The sequence below is a fragment of the Trichoderma reesei genome, assembly GCF_000167675.1.
Source record: "Trichoderma reesei QM6a unplaced genomic scaffold TRIREscaffold_1, whole genome shotgun sequence".
NCBI lineage: Eukaryota > Fungi > Ascomycota > Sordariomycetes > Hypocreales > Hypocreaceae > Trichoderma > Trichoderma reesei.
Window position 1 is genome coordinate 3,150,731 of NW_006711148.1, and position 13,345 is coordinate 3,164,075.

The 13,345-nt window shown below is 52.5% G+C and overlaps 6 protein-coding genes across 6 annotated transcripts; 4 read left to right on the forward strand and 2 right to left on the reverse strand.

Moving 5' to 3' along the window:
* Positions 1-2,106: 2,106 nt before the first annotated feature.
* TRIREDRAFT_31551 (uncharacterized protein) lies at positions 2,107-3,098 on the forward strand (the record flags this gene model as incomplete). Its single annotated transcript, XM_006960962.1, has 5 exons — positions 2,107-2,209; positions 2,270-2,407; positions 2,477-2,780; positions 2,846-2,939; positions 2,997-3,098. Coding segments are annotated over 5 exons (741 nt in total), but the record flags the coding sequence as incomplete, so codon positions are not given.
* A 3,019-nt stretch (positions 3,099-6,117) lies between these two features.
* Positions 6,118-7,418, forward strand: TRIREDRAFT_119902 (uncharacterized protein; the record flags this gene model as incomplete). Its single annotated transcript, XM_006961371.1, has 1 exon — positions 6,118-7,418. One exon carries the CDS (start codon positions 6,118-6,120, stop codon positions 7,171-7,173), a length of 1,056 nt encoding a protein of 351 aa, XP_006961433.1. The 3' UTR covers positions 7,174-7,418.
* A 233-nt stretch (positions 7,419-7,651) lies between these two features.
* TRIREDRAFT_119903 (uncharacterized protein) lies at positions 7,652-9,031 on the reverse strand (the record flags this gene model as incomplete). The annotated part of the gene is made up of 3 exons (XM_006961821.1): positions 8,813-9,031; positions 8,456-8,732; positions 7,652-8,104 (listed from the first exon to the last, which is right to left on the reverse strand). The coding sequence occupies exons 1-3, from the start codon at positions 8,860-8,862 to the stop codon at positions 7,652-7,654; spliced, it is 780 nt and encodes a 259-aa protein (XP_006961883.1). The 5' UTR covers positions 8,863-9,031.
* A 909-nt stretch (positions 9,032-9,940) lies between these two features.
* On the forward strand, positions 9,941-10,335 carry TRIREDRAFT_53701 (uncharacterized protein; the record flags this gene model as incomplete). Its single annotated transcript, XM_006961372.1, has 2 exons — positions 9,941-10,122; positions 10,176-10,335. 2 exons carry the CDS (start codon positions 9,941-9,943, stop codon positions 10,333-10,335), a joined length of 342 nt encoding a protein of 113 aa, XP_006961434.1.
* Positions 10,336-10,374: 39 nt separating this feature from the next.
* Positions 10,375-11,724, reverse strand: TRIREDRAFT_44459 (replication factor C subunit 4; the record flags this gene model as incomplete). The annotated part of the gene is made up of 3 exons (XM_006961038.1): positions 10,375-11,267; positions 11,340-11,560; positions 11,621-11,724. 3 exons carry the CDS (start codon positions 11,722-11,724, stop codon positions 10,519-10,521), a joined length of 1,074 nt encoding a protein of 357 aa, XP_006961100.1. The 3' UTR covers positions 10,375-10,518.
* A 304-nt stretch (positions 11,725-12,028) lies between these two features.
* Positions 12,029-13,122, forward strand: TRIREDRAFT_74374 (uncharacterized protein). Its single transcript, XM_006961373.1, has 3 exons — positions 12,029-12,193; positions 12,260-12,446; positions 12,521-13,122. The coding sequence occupies exons 1-3, from the start codon at positions 12,158-12,160 to the stop codon at positions 12,895-12,897; spliced, it is 600 nt and encodes a 199-aa protein (XP_006961435.1). The 5' UTR covers positions 12,029-12,157; the 3' UTR covers positions 12,898-13,122.
* The last annotated feature ends 223 nt before the right edge of the window (positions 13,123-13,345 follow it).

Here is a 13,345-nt window from a genome sequence, read left to right on the forward strand (position 1 = left end):
GAGGGTGGGGTAAGCCGGTACTTGGACATGAAACCGTCTGGGACTTCAGGGGAGCTACTAAATTCTCCATGAATAGGTAAGGCATCATCAGATGAGATTTAGCACAGTACGGACGTGTACTTGTGTGTTACTAGGTATGCTTGTTGCTGGAGAGAGGAGAGATATATGCCAAACCAATGACAGTCGGGACAAGCAAAGTACAGGGGCTCAACTCGGCTGACTGCCTGCTCACAAGCTGCATGACGCTGCCAAGTCAGAACTCAACAAACCTCCCGGGCTAATTGTTTAATTTTTATTTATTTTAACCACGAGGGCTCTTGGTATACTCAAGTGTTGGATGACTGATTACATTCATACTCTTTGTGCCTCCAGAATGCATGCCAACTTCCCTATGCCGAGTAACTCACAATATCCTAAAGCTCTACGATATCAATGGAAAACTCGTCCGTTGATTCCGTCCCAAGTCCTGCAAGGGGTGAGACCTCCTGCAGCTGCAGAGCTGATCTGATTGGACGTTGAGACATTCCCACAACACAGGCCACCAACGGCGTCTCTCGGTTTGCCGCCCTCTGTTGGATGGAGCAGGGGATGCTTTTGCTCGTTTTCTTGTCCAAGGGCCTTTCACGAAGGGAGCACGGAAGCAACAAGAGGGTCGAGCCTGTGAGCTTGGAACATTGCGCGTGCTGAATGAGCGTTGTCTAGGATTCGGGGGTATATTGATAGGTAGGTAGGTAGGTGATGCAGCACAGTAAGAATCCCATAGGCCGTTGAGCTCGGCGAAGCCTGGCTTATAGACACAGTACAGTAAGAGAAAGCAGAATACATGTACTACATTTATCGCAAGCTATCCACCAACTTCGCCACTATGATTCATCAAATCCAGACACTCGGGGCCCAAGTTCTCCATTTCTGCGATATGTAAATCCCCCGCGGGGAAAAGTGGTCGTCTTTGTACAGTCAAGGTACTTTACCGACATCAGGCCATGGAAGCCACATACTAGGTAGGTATCTCAGAGGAAATCTCAAGTTGATGAGAGCGAATCTGGACTTGCACAAGAACGTCACTGGTAGAAGCATTACGGACGCACCTCTTACCAGAGATCTTGATGATACTCACATGTGCTGTGATGTCACCCTTGTTACACTGAACTTCAGCTGCATTGACAAGAAGTCGCACAAGCAAGATTGTCAAAGAAGCATGTGAGATGCGGGATGCAGATTTGACGTCACTCTAGGCAGTGCATCTACAGCTTCTTGCTCGAAGGATTCTGTTGAGATAATCACCGAGTACGCTACGTCCCTCTCAGACTACATATCTTACGAAGCATCGAACCTCAATCCTAATGTCCAGAAAGGGCATCCGTGCGAGTGTTCTGAGGAAGCACGCAATCAAATCGTGGACGGCATGAGAGATGCCAGAGGGCGAGAGAAGTGAAAGCGCGGGTCCTGTCAAGCAAAGCCTCAATTGTACAAGAGGATGGAATCCATGAAAGGTAGATGAGCAGCGCCATACCTTACCCAGTACTACCTCGATACTAGCGAACAATTACAGGCACTGACAGAGCGCTACAACTGGGCGCTACAGCCTCCGGGTTGGCGCCCTCATAGCCTGGAGGCTGTTTCTCAGCCACTGATCGTTAGCGAGCACCAGGCACCGTAAAAGAGCCCTGAACCTTGGAACCTTCCATCCTTTGAGATCCCCCACCCAGACAATCCTCTATCGACATCCCACCTTCGTTATCGTCGCAACCTCTTACACCACTATTATCGCCGCTTTTTTTTTCTTCTCTCCTCCACCATCCATTTGTCATTGACGCCCGCCGACACCGACATCGCGACTCTCCGAATCCCGATCCGGGCTTCTTCTCCCATTCTCCCTTTCCTTTCCCTTCTGCGACCTCATCCGCCCTCTGTAACGGGCCTCTCTTCCGCATCGCACACGCGAGCATCGTCTGCCGCGCATCGCATCGGATCGGCGATATCGCATCGCATCGCATCGCAGCGCATCGCAGAATCATGGTCGCCTCGGCGTCAGGCTTCGGGGCTCATCACCCGCGGCCAAACGGCACGCCGCCGCTCCCCGAGCCCATCCTGTCGCCGCCCGGATACACATTCCCGCGCCAGAACCTGAAGCGCCGCTTGACGCAGCCCGGCAAGGTCCCTCTGGTCCTTGTCGCCTGCGGCAGTTTCTCGCCCGTGACGACGCTACGTAAGTGGGAGAGGCACGTGTACCCATCGTAGAGGCTCTCTCTCTCTGACGAGGCTGTAGACTTGCAAATGTTTGAATTGGCAGAAAAGTACGTAAAGCAGCGCGATCCCGGCTTCGAAATCGTCGGCAACTACATGTCGCCCTGCTCCGATGCGTATCAGAAGGCATCATTAGCGCCGGCCCATCACCGGATTCAGAGTACGTTGTTCATGCTAGGATCACAAAAGAGAGGCGAGAGAGAGGTCCCTGCTCACAATCTGGCAACAGTGTGTAGCCTGGCTGTCGATACAGACTCCAAGGCCACCATCACAATCGACCCGTGGGAGACGGTGCGCACTGATGACTCAGGCAAGCCTCTCTACAGCCCGACGGTCGACGTCCTCCGTCACTTCGATCACGAGATAAACAATGTGCTGGGAGGCATTGAGACAGTGGACGGCAGGTTCACGTCGGCACGGATCATGCTGTTGATCGGCGCCGACCTCGCCGCCACAATGTCAGACCCCAAGATCTGGGATCCCGCTGACATTGATGTATTACTGGGTCATTACGGAGCTTTTGTTGTTGAGAGGTAATAACGTTCGACGAGTCCGCAGCGGCAGTTGGGGGTTTGACAATGCTAATGCATCGATTCAGGCCCGCTCAGTGCAACATTGAGGATGCGATAAGGCCCCTCGAGAAATACAAGCACAACATATGGGTGGTTCCGACGATTCTCAACGAAGTATCGGTAAGAGATTCCATCGCCCGTTCCAAGTCATTCTCGTTTCTAACCTTGATGGACCAGTCAACACGTGTCCGTGCTCAGATACAAAACGGAGAAAGAGTCGAAGACATCCCCGACTCAGTCTACAAATACATCAGACTGCATCGCTTATACCAGAAAGAGCCCACGACTAATGGCCGACCCGCCGAGCTTACAAACGGGAACTGAGCAGCAGAACCACGACATAGACTGCATGATGTTTACAGCGTTGCATTCCGATTCCATTGCCATCACATGTCAAGGTCGTATACAAGGAGCTCAGCTCCCCCAGGGCCTCGGGGCTCGCCACGGCTGTATAGAGTATGTCTGTCCCTTTTTCGAATCCATCTGCCAACCGCTGACACGCAATAGGTAGAAAGGGGCATAACCTATAGAAGCTTGGATCACGTCTTGTGTTGGGCTTGGGCACCCCCATTGGATTACGAAGGAGTTCGCCGATATACACTACAAGCGGAGAGTTTTTTTTGGATAATAGAGGATATGATACCCGGGTCACAGGCTATGTGCCTGCATGGGTTTTAGCGAGTGTTATTGATCGTTAGGAAGACAAAGAGAGCCGTGGGTTTCAGGCTCGACATGAGTTTATTACAAGCACAGCTACGCATCGCATGCTCTTGAATGAAAGCCTTGACAACTAGCCTTTTGGTCGAGCCTCAGTATCCTCTGACACGGGATATACTGATCTACGAGAAGACGGCTCCTGTCTGCTAGAGTGGTCGAAAGCGAGGACTCGGAGAGATCCGAGTTGAAGTGTGTGCTGTTTCACCACGGCATGCTCCCTCATGCGAGATAGCCGCCGCCTTTGACGTGGTATTACCTCGGCATCTCGTGGTGCTCAACCCGATCTGACTGCTACCCTAGCGCAGCGGACCAAAGATCCGGCCGCAAACACGTTCATGCAGAAGAGTTCCTCGGCCACGGCAATAGCGCCGTCGCGGCTATCGGAATGCCTCCAAGCGCGAAAAGAAAGAGAAATGACAAGACGAACGCATAGATGATCCTCCGACCGAGAAGGGCCCCCAGCGTCGGCAAACCGTGGCCCATATGATAAAAACGAGGTACTAATACGACGTGCAGTAGCACATCACGAAGACAAGGTGATGAGTGGAAATGATACAAACTTTGACGGACGGGAAGAGGCAGGGATTCTCGACAAAACAACTTCGGTTATTATTGATACCATCCCCTCTTCCCGCGATGATTCATTCTGCCTAGGTACACACACAGAAGGGGGACAAGGTTTCACACGCATACTATCATCTCCATGGGTTGTTTTCCCGCGAGTGGATGCCATTCATGGAGTGCGCGGAATCAAAGCATGGCTTGAGCCAATCATGACAAGTTGCGCGTCTGTCAGTCTGGCAGGGGGTGGTGGTACAAGAGAGAGGGAGAGAGAAGACGGAAGGTTGCAATCGAGAGAAATGAATCAAACACTGTTGAGAGTGAGTGAGTGAGTGCGCTCTTCTCTGCCTGGAGCAATGGGCATGGATCGATCTCGGTTCAGATGCTGTATGTACGACTGCGGTCGACTGCTGTAACACACACTCACGATATCAACTGCTCATGACGACCTCATTCTACGACAGCATTCTATCCTATGGCAAAATAAAGATTCCCGTCCCTTCCTCAGGATAACTCCAGTGCGTCTGCTTTCTCTCATTCTCTGCAAGATGCCCTTGTCAAGCCTCTACATACTTTGTACGTACGAAGACACAATCGCACTTCTCTCCCCATCCACAGACCATAGGGTTGCATTCTCGCGGATCCCCAACAAGGGGGGCCTCCAAAGAAGCCTCGTCATCCGCCAATCCCCGTCCTTCCGTCCTTTGCCAATCCAGTCTGCGTATCCATCTCCCCCATCTCCGCGGCGCCTTTTGCGCTTCCTGTCCCGCGCTTCTATCACGCCGCTGATTGGACCACCTGTCTTGTGGCGTCTAATATACATACACGAACCCTCGCTCTAATACTACTTACTACTCGTACGTACATCAACGAGTTCCCCCATCTGACTCTGCCCTTCTCTGCGACTTTGCGTTGGTCGCCGAGTTGCATTTTTCATCAATCCATTGCACGAGGTCGGCTTAGTGCTTCCTCTCGTGCCGTCTTGTGCCCACTCGCACCAAACAACAAGAAGAGAAAAAGACACGAGAGACAAAGACACGACACGATCCTGCCTAAAGCCGTCGATTCCTTCCTGTCAGGCTGCATCATCGTCCTTCTCTCGTCTGACAGCTGGCGAGGGATCAAAGAGCTTGGATATACTAGGCTAAAGCGAAGAAGGATTCAATCCTCCTCAGGTCGGCTCGTTGACGAATCGCATCGCCAGACCACCACCACCACCAGTAGCATTACGTGCATATAGAGAGAGGACTTTCGTACATCCCTGCCCCTGGCTCCCCTCCCATCTCAGCCCGGAATCTTCACTGCTCCCACGCTTGACAGGGTACTACTGTGTATGTACGTATGTATGTAGATTTTTGCCTTAAACACGACAGTACCTACACACCATCCAGTATCGAGAGAGACTTTTGATCAGATGCATGCGTCTGTCACCACCATGAGGGTAGCATCCACTCAGCCCAACTTCGCCACCTTTTTGTTCCCTTTCGTGCCGTTCCAAAGTCCTACTACGGCCCTTGCCCGGAGGGATCCATCCGATACCTATGCACCACTCCTCTGTATGTACAGATACACGTACACGTACGAAAGTATGCTGCTGCTGCTGCTCGAACCAACATGCCGTCGTCGTGAAGTCCTAATGAGGACTACCGTGTCCATGTAGTAATATAACGTCCCATGGAGATTCAGTTTCTCTCGCCAGTGGCGTTTGCCGTGATTCCCATCCGTCTTATAACCATCGCCCCCAGCCGTCCTCCGTTCAACATGACTCCCCCTCGCACAGCTTCCCTCGGTCTGTCTTGTGCGAGAGAGGGCTGATCAGCTCAACCACATCGAATACCGTCTGTCTGTAATTCATCATCACGACAGTGGGATGATTCTGATGCTCGCAGCGGATTCGATATTCAGCCCTGCAGCGAGCAGGCGATCTCGGCAATCGACTCCTTCAGAACATTGAAGTCCATACACTCCTCCATCTGTCTCCATATCTCTCCTTCAGGATCATATGAAACACACGTCAAAGATGATCTCCTCAATACACCTCTCCCCCCCCCTCCTCCTCCTCCTCCTCCTCGCCGCCACAAAACCCACCCACGCCCTCACAATCAACCCCCGAGACACCTCCCAAACCCTCCCCCTATCCGTCATCATCGGCGTCAGCATCGCCGTCATCTCCATCTTCGCCCTCGCAACAACCCTCTTCGTCATCTACTTCGCCCGTCAAGCGCCCTCTCCATTCCTCCACCAGCGCCGCTACTACAGGCAGGAGTTCGTCGTCTCCCCCAAGGACCTCGTCGAGCCATGGAGCTACGTCGTCAACGCCAACCACCACCGCTCTCCCCACGACGCTGAAAACAGCATTGGTGATGATGGCAAGGCCGAGACAAATGGCCAGTTTTACAACCGCATGGCGAAACCACCCGCCCGCTTCAGCATCATCCAACTCACCCACGATCCACGGTCCGCCATCCACGGCCCCGACAACGCCATGCCCGCTCACCACGCCTACGACCCCAACACCGTCTCCAAGCCCCTGAACCACCACCACCACCTCCTCCTCCAAGACAGCGGCTCATCAGGCCCTCTATCGCCACCACAGCCAGCACACAGACTCAGGCCAAACACCCCCGACTCATTCATCATCCAATCCTACAAATCCGTCGTCGAAGACGCCGCCCGCCAGTCCTCCTCCAACCACCAGTCTCTCCCTTCACCTGCACTGCCATCTCCTTCTTCAGAGGCCTTCTCGTCTTCGCCGACCCGGACGAGAGCCTCCTCTCTCTGGAGCTCCAGGCTCTCCTCTCTGCCTCTCCCCAAGATCCAAATCGCAAAGAGGAACAAGCCCCCTCGGCTGAACCTCGCATTGCAGCCTCTGGCCATGGCAAAGAAAAGTCCCAACGGCGAGATGCACATCACCCCTCCGCTCCTCAACGACCCTAGGTTCATCGACAGGCCGCTTGGCGCTGGGGTCGTCGTCATTGAGCGGAATCGTCCGCCTTCTCCCGACGATGGCGAAAAGTACGCTGCTTACACGGAAGTTCCCCTGGCCAGCGGGAAGAGCGTCCTGTACGGGATGTAATAGGGGGAGAAAGAAATATGCATGACTTCTCCCTTTCCCCTCTTCTTCAAACTTCTTTCCCATGTAGACACACAACGCTCGCTTTATTTTATCTTTCCTTTGTCCGTCTGATAAGAATTTCATATGGGTGGCTAAGCGATGTAACATTCTTGGATACCGACTTGTTCGAGTAAGTGGTGCGGTGGCTTTTTGTCTTGTTTAGGGCGTTGGATTCACGCAAGGTTATTCAGCCATGGGATATGGCCGTCACTCCTTATACCCAGAGACTACAAGGCGTTGTTAGTCGGAGTCGAATACAGTTCCTTTTGACATCTTTTTTGATAGATCTGCAGAAGTCTAAGCGGATTACAAAACGTTCCTACAGCCCTGATGATAATCGTACAAGTCTCTCGTCACTCCTTCACCACATGGTTGATGGCAAGTCTCCCATTGACGAAAAGGCAGCGATTCCGCATGTCTTATATTATTACTACGCAGACTAGCCCAGACGGTGGCCAGGCCCTCTAGTCCGCCACGAGTCCGGTAAGGGTCCGCGAGAAGCACCGCTGCTTTGACCAAAGGCTGTACCAGGCGCTCTCGCTCCAACGGCTGGTCGTGGCGGCGCTGGGGTGACCCCGTTCACAAGCGTCGTGATGAACGCGGGCGTCTCGAGCCAGTTCCTGCCGCCACCAATCTCAGGCCAGATCTTGGTCAAGAACAGATACAGGTGCGCCGCAACCAGCCCGTGAAGCTGCAGCAACACCATACCGATACCTCCGGGAAAGAACAGGTTGATAGCCATCATGGCAAACGGCACAAGCTGAGACGGGATGTTGATGAACATGTAGTTCGTCGTCTGTCCTCGCTGCTCCTGGGTTACGGTGTATGCCATGGCGAGGATGAGTGCCTGCGTCAGCAGTCCAAAATCGAAGCCGGACAGGTGATTGAGTATCTGAAGCCAGAGTCAGCCTCAAATCACGAGCGACGGTGATGCAGCACAGAAGAGAGAGGGAACATGCACAAGATAGGTAGGGAGAGAAATGTAGGGAGCATATAAAAACCACTCGTGTGAATAGAGCAGACCACACGAGCCATCCATTACGACATCCCACCATGCCTACACCGCAAGCCGATCCTTTTTGCGAATGAGTGGACCGACTCGAAGTGCAGGGGTAATCTCCCTCAATTCCAGGAACCGTGATAGCAGTAGAGGCATCGCACTATCCGGGCAGATATTTTGAGGGGTTCTCATTGTGGTACACAGGAGAGGAGAGCACGTGGAAGAATGAGCCAGGAGACCTACCAGAATGGTTCCGCATATGAAGATCAAGTACCAGACAAAATCTTCTCGTCTAGACAGCCGCGGATGACCTCTTTCCAGCCGACTCATGTAGATGTACATGTGGAAAGTGTCGAACAAGATACCCAGGTTTGGCAAGGTGATCAGGAAGCATGTTACGAGGCGCCATAGCTGCGGAGGAATCCACAAGACGAGGCGATGGTCATACATGAAGAGGCCCCCGTCAAGGAGTCCCGTATACACAGCGACAGACAGGCCAAACGTAGCAGTCGCGACAGTTCTGTGGGAGGAAGAGTCAGCTCAATGTTCCCTGTGGACTCACGTCCAGTTAGAGGTTGGCAAGGGAAGAGTCAATCTTACCTAGCAATTGGAGGCGCTCGCCAGTACGCATCCGTGGAAAGCTCTGCCATCGTGGACAACTTTGCTCGAACCGAGGCGGAAATCCTCAGGCTTGCGGACGTGGGAGAGAGAGAAGATGCAGAAACACTCCCGGAGCGCCAGAAATGTTCATGAACAGCAAAGCACAGACGCGGCAGCACCAGGCAACAACGGGGGCCTAATCATTGCTGGGTTTGCCCAAGTCAAGCTTTTTTTTTTCTCTTCTTGTTTGTTGCTGCTGTGGAACAGAAAAGAACATTGTGTCCAAAAGTTTCTGCGCCGGCTTTTGTCATCCGAGCTTTGGTCTGTACCGTTTAGATGCATATGTCGCTTAATAGGGTGCGTACCTGCAGCTTGTATCCACAACCAGCCCAGAAATCGTAGGGCGGTTTGTGCTGCAAAATTCAATTGGTCCTAGTCTCACGTGAGGAGCTATCTATGATGAAGCTGTTCAGGTTCAATGTCTGCTGTAGAATGTCGTAGCGAGCATATTGAGCAGAGAGTATCTTGAAGGCACTGAGAAACTTCAATGGCTGATGTTTGAGTACCTACGTGTACCTCGAGAGCATCTTCTTGTTCTGGTATCAGCCAGAGCAATTGCACGCCTTGACCTAAGGTACTCAGTTCTACAATCATGAAGTGTACTGCGAATTACCTACCAAAGGTATATAGCTCCTCACTGCACACCTCCCGAAAGCCCAAGGTATGTCAATACGAATTAGAAGACCTCGCAGTAGCTGTAAGAGGGCCAAGAAAATTTGCTCGTCATTTGTCATGTCCACGGATGATGAGAACCCGGACTGCGAACCTCGTACGAGGGGCAGTTATGGCCCTTGTGGAGAAAACAACTACCCTGAAGCTCTCTGGTTTTTTCCCCTACGGTATGACGTACAATATGCCTCGGAGCGTCGGCATTCTTAGATCTCACCCTCTTGGTTTCGATGCGAACTTGACATTATCTGGAAGTATATCTGCACTTCTTTAACCTCTATCGATATTAAAGATTGCGCTTCCTCAGCTCCCACCGCAACCCACCTCCTACCTAGGGTAGCTTGAGCTCTGACTCCCTCGAAACACCATCCGAGTGTCTGCCTCCCCTTCAGCCCAGATATGGCCACCCCAATTCCCGCCCACGATCCTCTGAAGAGTGACGAGGCCAACGATGCCGGATGGGAAGCCGGCAAAGGAGGCCTCGTCGGTGCTGCCAAATGGGGCGTTGGAGCGGCAATCCTGGGTGGCGCGGCGTATTTCTGGTCGCCAGTCTACCGCAAGACGACCGTCCAGTTCAAAGTGTAGGGACGCCAGACCGACAGACGGTGAACGCATGGGCTCACATGATCAACAGTTATGTCCAAATGTCAGCAATGGTTCTTGGAGGCATGATCGCAGCAGATCAGCGCCTGAGGCAATATGAAGCTCAGGTAAGAGCTCAACGAAGGTGGCTGAGGGAGAAGGCAAAGTGGGATAGGTACGAGCAGGAGGTTGCACAGAACAACAATAAATGAATCAAGAATGACCCCAATTAAGATTATAAGCTTGATCATGTACATAGCATCATCCGATGATACCCAAACACATCACGCTGTATATCACCTCTCCCTTCCAACGCCTAAGAAGCCGAAATATCCCCATGAGAAAAAGACAAATTCGCTACCTGTAATCCTTTGACCATGGCATCACCTTCTATCCTATTTTGACTGCGGCTTGAATCTCTTCGGGTCCATGTTGAGTTTACATAGACGGGCCACACATCCAGACAACTGAAGTAATGTTTGGACGCCCTCCAAAATCTTCATATGCGTGAAGCCAATCTCCTTGATGAACTCCAGCTTCGAGTGCTCGCTGAGCGTCGGCATCGTCTTGGTGACCTTGAACATCGTACTGATGATATCGTGGCTCGAGTATCCCAGATCCCACAACTCCCGGAGCGTGTCCAAAGCCGAGTCGACGTTACCCTCGTAGCAGGCCTTCAGCATGGCCTGCACTTTGATCGGGTGCGGTGAGTCGACGACCTTGAAAACGTTGTCGCCCGAGACGAAGCCAAAACCGGCCCATGTTGACTGCAAGTTGTTGATGGCCTGTCGCATATCCCCCTCTGCACTGAACACCAAGGCGGCCAAGCCATCGTCGCTGTATTCCACCTTTTCCGCCTCGATAATCTGCAGCAGCCGCTTCACGACTTGTTCGTCCGTCAACTTGGCGTATCGAAGGATTGCGCATCGTGACTGCAGCGGCTCGATGATCTTGTTGGACTGGTTGCAAGCGAATGCGAATCGAGTGGTATTGGAGTAAATCTCCATCGTTCTCCGCAGAGCCTGCTGGGCACCAGAGGTCATACTGTCGGCTTCGTCAAGGATGACGAGCTTGTGCCTACCGGGAGGCAAGGTAACCTTCTTCTGCGCAAAGCCCTTGATGCGGTTACGAACGACATCAATGCCTAGATGGCAAGGTCAGCGGCGGCCAACAGCCAACTGTGCATCGAAATGACGGAAAACCGAGGCCGACGTACCGCGTTCATCACTGGCATTCAGCTCCAGGACGGCCTCCTTGTATGATTCCCCAAGCAACTGGCGGGCAAGACAGAGGACACTGGTTGTCTTTCCTATGCCCGGCATGCCTGATATAATGACATGAGGCATATTGCCCTCCTTGGCTATAATCTTTAACCGCTCAATCGTTTCTGTGTTGCCGACGACATCGTCCAGGAACACTGGCCGATACTTTTCGACCCTAGGTAGGAATATCGTTAATTTCAGGTTCGGTTTGAATGACACTCCCGCTTCGACATACCATGGTAGCTCGTAATTCGGTGAACCATTGGAAGACGCTGCAAGCGCTGCCTTTGAAGTGGCATTTGAGGACTCGCCTCTTTCTTCTGGCTTTGCGGCGGGCATTCTGCTGGATGAGCTGCAACGGGTGAGATATCGGAATCACTTTACGCGATCCGGAAGACGCGTCGAGACAGTTTAGCAGCTCTGCACTGAATTTCAGTGGAGTCTGGAACCGGAGCTGTCCTTGCAGCGGTACGAAGGTACGTACTTCCACCGGGCAAGCAAGATTGGAAGTGAAGTGGCCCGTGCGCGACCGCCGCCATCCGTAAGTTCTTATCGATAGCCCGGCATTCCAGCTTTTTTTTTTTGGGCGCTGATTGCCATCGACTTCTAACGACTGCTCTTGCGGAGAACCAAACCATCCGCAACTGAATCCTCTTCTACTCAAATCTTCGACCCTATAATCGCCTCAGAGCTGAGGTTTGAGAGCTCTCAGAGCACCGCAAGTCGCAAACCAATTGTTGTCCATACACCAACCACTGCAAACAACGCCATCATGGGTGTCGCAAAGAAGACGAGAAAGTTTGGACAGGTGCGTCCTCTTACGCCAAGCAGCTCTATTCGAATTTCCTGCCCTGATACTGACTCCTTGAACTAGGTCAAACGAGTGATGGGACTGAAGGATACCCGACTCAAGGAGAACCGATTGAAGGAGGAGCTCAAGCAAAAGGAACAGGCCGCCAAGAGGACAGTAGGAGGCGAGGTCGTCAAAGAAGTTGCCCAGATGCCGAGCGGCATGTACTTTGCTCACAACACAAACATCAGCCCGCCATATAACGTTCTTGGTAAGTGTGCACATATCTGTGGTTGCTACTCCCGGCTTCTGATCTGATACTGACCGCGCGTGTGCTCTCGGTAGTCGACACAAACTTCCTCAGTCATACCGTCCAGCGGAAACTCTCCCTACTCGAGTCCATGATGGACTGCCTCTACGCGAAATGCAACCCCATCATCACCTCCTGCGTCATGGCCGAACTCGAGAAACTGGGAACGAAATACAGACTGGCGCTCAAGATTGCCCGCGACGAGAGGTGGCAGCGGATACAGTGCGACCACAAGGGCACATATGCAGACGACTGCATCGTGGACCGGGTCACCAAAGACAGGATATACATCGTGGGCACCAACGACAAGGCGCTGAAGCAGAGGCTACGCAAGATCCCCGGCGTTCCCATCATGAGCGTGGCGCGGGGCAAATATGTAATAGAGAGGCTGCCGGGACAGCTGCCTACATAACGGAGTTGGAGGGGTCGAAGCATTGGATTTCTGTTCATCTCTTTATCGTCGCTACTTCTCTTCAATCCTGTTGAATCTTTTCTCCGGCCTTACTGTTTGCGCAGGCTCGCGCTCTGGAGTTTAGCGCAAGTCCGAAAACCATATTGCTTAGGTAATACAGGCATGGCACATGCAGCCTTCGTCGTCACAAATCCGTAGTTGAGCTTCGAGACCCTGAATCAACTGCGATTGTTCTAATAAACTTGGCCGCTGTCAGCCGCTGTCTTCCCTGGCGTGCTGCTAAGTTGCGTTAAGCATAGATGTACAAGGCACCGGTGCGGCGCGTACTGTAAGATTCTCAAGACAAAGACGCGGCTCTTACAAATGCTGTTCAGCATCTCACGGCGACTAACATACGTCAACAGCTCATTGAACCACCGCCAACTGCGGACAACCAGAAAGTCACAGA